Source organism: Sinocyclocheilus grahami, unplaced genomic scaffold (genome assembly GCF_001515645.1).
Source record: "Sinocyclocheilus grahami isolate Dianchi unplaced genomic scaffold, SAMN03320097.WGS_v1.1 scaffold3.1, whole genome shotgun sequence".
Taxonomy (NCBI): Eukaryota; Metazoa; Chordata; class Actinopteri; order Cypriniformes; family Cyprinidae; genus Sinocyclocheilus; species Sinocyclocheilus grahami.
The window spans coordinates 3,969,583-3,973,129 of record NW_015505182.1 but is presented as its reverse complement, the minus strand read 5'-3'; the positions used below and the strand labels follow the sequence as shown (position 1 = coordinate 3,973,129).

Sequence of the window (3,547 nt, the reverse complement as noted above, 5' to 3'; positions counted from 1 at the left end):
CTTTGGCTGGTCCTCTCAATGTTGGTGATTTTAGCTTTTGCGGTTTTTGTGGGGACACTAAATGACACCAACCACGAACAGTAGGCAAAACCCGATGTGGCAAAACCACACATCACTACAGGGACTATAGCGCCCCCTATGTGTGAATCAGAGCGAGGCAGTGGGAGGCGTCCAGCGCTCTTTAAAACTCTAAACTATTTGGCATTTGGGTGGATGGTAACACACAGACCTCAGCCGTGCATGGACATCTCCAAGCGTAAAGCTCATAACGGTTTCAGCAACGAAACTTCACAGTCCCCGCAGCACCAGGAGGATGGCGTACTTTGACAGCAGCTGCCACTGCAGCAGCGAAAGGCGACAGAACAGCATCTTGTACAGCATTTTAAAGAACGACAGTCAGTCTGCGCAACTTGGGAATCAGCCGAGGACCCCGAGGCTCGCCTTGTCCATGCGCGCGTGTGCGTGCGGCTCCAAGAGGAAGGTGTCTCTCCGCTCCCCTCAGACCACATGCAAAGCCGCCTCCGCGGTCCTGGTCAAGACCCTGAAGTTTGTGAAGAACGTGCCGTGTTTCCGGGAGCTGCCGGTGGATGACCAGCACACGCTGGTGCGGAGCAGCTGGGCGCCGCTGCTGGTGCTCGGGATGGCGCAGGACAGGATCGACTTCGAGACTTCGGAGACACAAGAGCCCAGCATGCTGCAGCGGATATTAACGAGCGGACAGGACAAGCAGGACAGCCAGAGTAATAACGGCGGAGTGGCGTTGACCGACGTTCAGGGTATTAAAATGTTTCTGCGGAAATGCTGGGGACTTGACATAAGCACTAAGGAGTACGCGTACTTAAAAGGGGCGATTCTCTTCAATCCAGGTGAGACACACTTGCTACACTGTCACACCTGAATTGGGACACTTCCTAGCTGCCGTTAAGAATAACCGGTTTTACTATGACTCACTCTGAAATTAATTTATTAACATTCATAACAACAAAAACAACAACAATAATAACAATAATATTAAAACCCGAATTAAGACAGTTCATAGTTGCTTTTTACTGCTTTACATTTAAATCACATTGTAGCCTAATAATTAATAATACTAATACTCAAATTAGAACAGGTCATATTTCCTTTTAACTGCTTTAAATTTAAATCACATTGTAATAATTCATATTAATCATATTAATCATAATCATAATAATAATCATAATGCATACATACATGCAAACATGCATACATACATACTTAAATTACAGTTCATAGTTGCTTTTAACTTTAACTGACTTAAATTGAGATCAAATTGCAATTAATAATATTTATAAGCATTAACTGTAATAAAAGTAATGATGATAAAACACACAGCTAGAGAAATATCAGTATTTTAAAAAGCTGCTTTTAATATGTCACATTGAATTCTTATCTAATCATTTTGTAATATGAATTGTATAGTATATATAATTCATAAATAATAATAATATACTTCAACTAATAAATATTGTCATTACTATAATATGCTAATAATAATAATAATGTTGGGGTATGTAACAGATCAGCAATTAAAATATGAATATATGACAATATACGAATCAAAGTTTCATGACATATATGTTTCTTTGTTTATCATGAATTGTTTTCAAAAATTCATAATTTTGAGAATTACAGTCAAGTGTACAGGTAATCAAAAGGTATCTTTTTCACATCATCAAGTTCTTTCTGGTACAGGATATAACAAGTCTCTTTCCATCTCTTGTTCCTAGATGTTGCAGGGCTGCAGTGTCAACATTACATCCAGGCCCTGCAGAGCGAGGCGAACCAGGCACTTAATGAATATGTCAAAATGATTCACCGCAGGGACAGTGCAAGATTCGCCAAACTCTTCCTCGCCCTCTCCATGCTGAGATCCATCAACGCCAATGTGGTGGCTGGTCTCTTCTTCAAACCGGTCATTGGCGCTGTCAACATGGAGGAACTTCTTCTGGAGATGTTTTATGGAAAATAAACTCTAATGCAAATGCCCAGACAGAATGATCAAACTGGGAAAGAGTGGCAGTCAGCAGTGAATGGACAGATTTTGAAAATGACCGATTCCTTTTTACACATGCTATTTTTGTACGATATATAAGAGCTCTCTTTTTGCCTTCTGAGTTGAACTCATCGCTGAATCCAAAGTTGATGACAATGTTTTTTCCATTTGGGGAAAGAGCTTTATAACTTTGTTCTGATTGTGCAGTTTTTTTGTTTACTTGCTTTCCTGTGATGTCGTGCAGCCTTCTGATGAATGTTATTTGATTCTCTGTGACACTTTGTAATTACTTTCATTAAGAAATCATTAACAGGCATTCATTTATATGTATTGCATTGAATATATTCATTGAAATGTAATTATATTTGATTTAAATAATATATAACATTTAACAATAATAATAAAAAAGAATAATATATCTAAACATTTCATGACATATATTTGAATACAAATAAACTAATGACCTGTTTTGCATTTTATAATAATTTTAATTTGTAATAATTTTGGTTGGCATTGTTAATGAAAGTTATTATAAAATGTTAACTATGTTTGAATATTAGAAAGTATTGTACATTTTTGTTATGCGATGACATAATGAAACAGTTACACTCCTTCAGATTTCCCACAACATGATTGACAGGTAGCCTATGCATTTTTTGCATTACAGTAACAGTACGATTTCAAAAACATGTTAAAGTGACGACAGACCTAAGCACAAATACAAAACAGATATGAAAATAAAAATATTAATTAGGAAATAATTGATTGTGGCATTGTTCTTACTTCAACGTAGTTTACCAAACCACTGCATGTTTCGTCGATACCCCAGTAGGTGGCGACAAGCTACTGTCTTAATGAGTGAGTTATAACCATTTATTCAAACAATTCATTCAGAAAAAAGTGAATAGCCTATATCACTGAGTCATTCATTTAACTTATTCAAATTCACTCAGACAGGAAACAAGGAAATGCCTCTATGTGTGAGTCATTGAATTCACTCAACTGATTCTTTCAAAAACACAGATTCATTCAGGAGCGAATCGACAGTAGCTACTGCGCTTTTAACGGTTCATCCTGCTTTGACATTGAAACAGTTGTCAAAAATATTCAAATACATTTTCTGGAGTGAATTATCACAGTACAGTAATTTAAGCATGACCCGCAGTGTCCACTTTGAGAAAGTTATTAAGTCATTTATTAAGTTAAGTCATTAGAGAATCATTTGCATCCTGTCTGTTCAGTGAGTCGAATTGTGGATGTTCGTATGGATCAAACCGCCAGAAATAAGTTGAACCAGGTAAGCATCTTTCACCTCCTCAACCTTAGAAAAAAAGCTAATATCATGAGGAAGAATAAGGCCTCTGTGTGTATTTATGAAGACCTTGTAGGGCAGGAGGGAGGAGATGATATATGACTGTTGAGACGAGGAGTCCTCTCGTTCGTTCATCCCGCTTTCCAATATGCTGTCACCAAATGTATTTTTAATGAGTCTGACTAACTTTGGCGGCCTGTTCTTGAAGGTCGCATTGA

General features: G+C 37.8%; 1 protein-coding gene across 1 annotated transcript; it reads left to right on the top strand.

Moving 5' to 3' along the window:
* The first annotated feature begins 215 nt into the window (after positions 1–215).
* LOC107582025 (nuclear receptor subfamily 0 group B member 1-like) lies at positions 216–2,338 on the top strand. Its single transcript, XM_016267717.1, has 2 exons — positions 216–866; positions 1,752–2,338. Exons 1-2 carry the CDS (start codon positions 314–316, stop codon positions 1,991–1,993), a joined length of 795 nt encoding a protein of 264 aa, XP_016123203.1. The 5' UTR covers positions 216–313; the 3' UTR covers positions 1,994–2,338.
* Positions 2,339–3,547: the final 1,209 nt, after the last annotated feature.